The following is a 3,004-nucleotide window of genomic DNA, read 5'->3' on the forward strand; positions in this document are numbered from 1 at the left end:
CTCACTTCAATCAAAAGGTGGCTCAGTCCAACACACTCCAAGACTTATTTTAAAATGGGAACCCAAGTTTTCCTGGCTGAAGGGTTACTGAGGTATGTTTTCCTCACGCCTTAAAAAAAAAAAAAAAAAAAAATGTTCCAGCCGGGAATAGGAAACCCCCGCAACCCAGCCTTTGGGGGGCTAAAGAAAAAGGCCCCCAGCCAGGGCTAAAAAATGAGACCCTAAAAAAAAAAAAAAAAAAAAAAAAACAAAAAGAAACCCCCAAAAAACAAAACAGAGGAAACTGAAATTTATTTTTCTATAGTATCTTTTTTTTTATATACAGCATTATTTTTTAGAATGTACACCATATTTCATGAGTGGGCTTTTCACACATGAATAAAGTTTTTCTGAGGACAGAAGTGGTGTGTGGAGGCTCTAGTGAGGCTACAGTTAGCCTGGAAATGCCGGGAAGGGGGGGCGGGGACCACAGATGCTGTGAGTTAGTTTTGGAGACATAGGCCCTTCCCACAGCAGCCAATGAAATGGGAACAATGAGGCTTCTGGAGCCCTGTACATCCCACACAGGCTGCCAGGGCCTCGTCAGTGAAGTTTCCAGCAAGCGTGCTGTAGGCATTGAAAAAGAAAATTACAGTTATTACCCCCCACCCCCATTTTGTACTATATATTGTAGCTTTCAAATAAAGCATGAAAAAACTCGCCTGTCACAGCACAGAAGAGAACTGTACAAATTTCAAGCTGATTCAGGCCTAATTTTTTTGGTCTAAACTTTTTATAAGCACACAAATTTTACAACGATGACCATTTTTAGAAATGTCACATCTGTCCCTGGACATAATATTCATAATTGGCTTTTAGAACAAACTCAAAGTAAGGGTTGGACTTTAGGCTTCCCAGCTGCTCTGCTTGCAGTAGATCCTGCACCTCTGGCAAGTATTCACTGAGCTGCGTGCCTGCAAACAAAAGACACAGTCACTTCTATGAGATTGCCCAGTGAATGAGAAGCTGGTGCAAGGCATGCGAGCAAATGTGGCTCCAAACTGGGCACCTCTAGGTTCCTCCCTTCCCTGTGCTTTCAGTCTGATAACAGGTTCTACATAGCAACCTGCAGGTTCTTCTCGTCACTGGTCCAAATAGCTGCTTCTGGGGAAGTTTTTATTAGAATCTGAAGTGTTTTCATTTTTTTCTATAGCTTAAGATATACTTTCAATGTGCAAAGTTTTCAATTAACAGTCATAGTCATTTCTATGTTGTCTAATTTGGGGAATTTAACAGATAAGGTATCACAACCCAAGCTGGGTACCCATTGTTTCAGCACTCAGGATGCTGAGGCAGGAGGAACCCTTGACCCTAGTAGCCCAAGACCAGCCTGGGCAACACAGTGACACCCTGACTCAAAGACACACATACGTGCTTTTTTTCTAAATTAATTTTTATGTGTATGAGTGTTTTGCCTACATGTATGTAAGTGTACTGTGTGTGCAATGCCTATGGAGGCCAGAAGAGGGTATCAGATGTCCTGGAACTGCCATGTGGGTGCTGGGTACTGAACCCAGGTCCTCTGGAAAAGCAGTAAGTACTCTTAACCCCTGAGCCATCTCTCCAGCCCCTTGTCATTTATTCTTAAGCATTGTACAGTCAATCCACTACGAATACACAACAAAGTTTATATCTCATTTCAGATTTTCAATCTTCACAAGGGTTAGCTGAAAACAGGAAGCAATTACTCCTCTCAGTAAACTTTAGGTGTCATAATCAAGTGTCTGCGCCCATGGGTAACTGCAAAGATTGAGGACCCAGAGGGCAGGGGACAACTTCACCTTCACCTACTCTGCTCTAAGCTACATCTTGGAAACATTCATGGCCCATGATTTCCAAAACCAAGGAGTGACATTTAATTCCTAGTAGCAATAAACCACTTACCATCTTTTAAAAGCTTCTGCAAGATCTTCACAAACACACTGTCTTTAGACACTTCAATTGGATCATCTTTGCCATCGGAACCAGACCAACTAAAAAACACAAACACAAAACACAAGGGAAATGATGTCATCACTGTAGCTGAGATAAATGGCTTTGTTTGCTATTGTGGCTTTCTCCAGATGGTGGTGGGACGGAGTGCCCAGTTCTGTGACACTGCTTCAAATCATCAAAATAATGGACATACTCAAATCTATTACTTACCTGAGCTGCACTGGCAGCACACACTGCTGCGCTTACACACTTAAGTTAAAACCAAACAGAGGAGTGGCAGTGGTGGAACACTCCTTTAATCCCAGCACCAGGGAGGCAGCAGCAGATCTACACAATGAGTTCCAGGTCAGCCAGGGTTACAGACAAGAGATCAAGAAGGAGACCCAGGGCTAGCACTCCAGAAAATGATGCCAGGATAAAACTGAACAGCAATCCTGGCTACCCAGGACAGAGACAGAAGCTGGACAGCTCGTGGCACCCAGTCTTCTCCCTAGCCTTGCCTAGAAGAGTCCAGTTCTAGGAGCTCTGGCTTCTCTTCACCGTGGCATCCCTTTGGGGCAAGGTGATGAGAAAATGCCATTCTGACTGAAAGGGGTGCTGACCCTCGCACAGCCACCACTGTGTTAACACATACAACACAGCTTTGAATATCATCTTTCATGATAGATCTGACTTTTGTGAAAATAAGGAATAGGGGATCTATATTTTCACATGAAAAGCTGTGATTTTATTAACCGAACATTGTGACACATGCCTGTCATCCCAGCACTCAAGGAGGCTGAGGCTTGAGGATTGTGAATTCCAAATCCCTTGCTCAGCAAAAACACAAAACTAAAACCAAAAAGCATCAATTTCTTATGCCAGTTGTTTCCTAAGTCTCTTTAGGCTATTTCTAAATTATTGAATTAAAAGGTAAGGTTACTGCCAGCACTTGGAAGGCAGAGGCAGGCAGATCTCTGTGAGTTTGAGGCCAGCCTGGTCTACATAGTGAGTTCCAGGACAGCTGGGGCTACAGGGAGACCCTGTCTCA

General features: G+C 43.4%; 1 protein-coding gene across 1 annotated transcript in view; it reads right to left on the minus strand.

The window, feature by feature from the left end:
• Nucleotides 1-746: 746 nt before the first annotated feature.
• Nup133 (nucleoporin 133) overlaps nt 747-3,004 on the minus strand; it is a 66,731-nt gene continuing 64,473 nt past the window's right edge. The window contains exons 25-26 of the mRNA XM_008845775.2: nt 1,924-2,012; nt 747-953 (exon numbers count right to left, since the gene is read on the minus strand). Coding sequence (XP_008843997.1) covers nt 817-953; nt 1,924-2,012 — 226 coding nt within the window. The 3' untranslated portion in view covers nt 747-816. The remainder of the gene's footprint in view (nt 954-1,923; nt 2,013-3,004) is intronic.

The sequence above is a fragment of the Nannospalax galili genome, unplaced genomic scaffold (assembly GCF_000622305.1).
Source record: "Nannospalax galili isolate Female #2095 unplaced genomic scaffold, S.galili_v1.0 scaffold702, whole genome shotgun sequence".
NCBI classification, from domain to species: Eukaryota; Metazoa; Chordata; class Mammalia; order Rodentia; family Spalacidae; genus Nannospalax; species Nannospalax galili.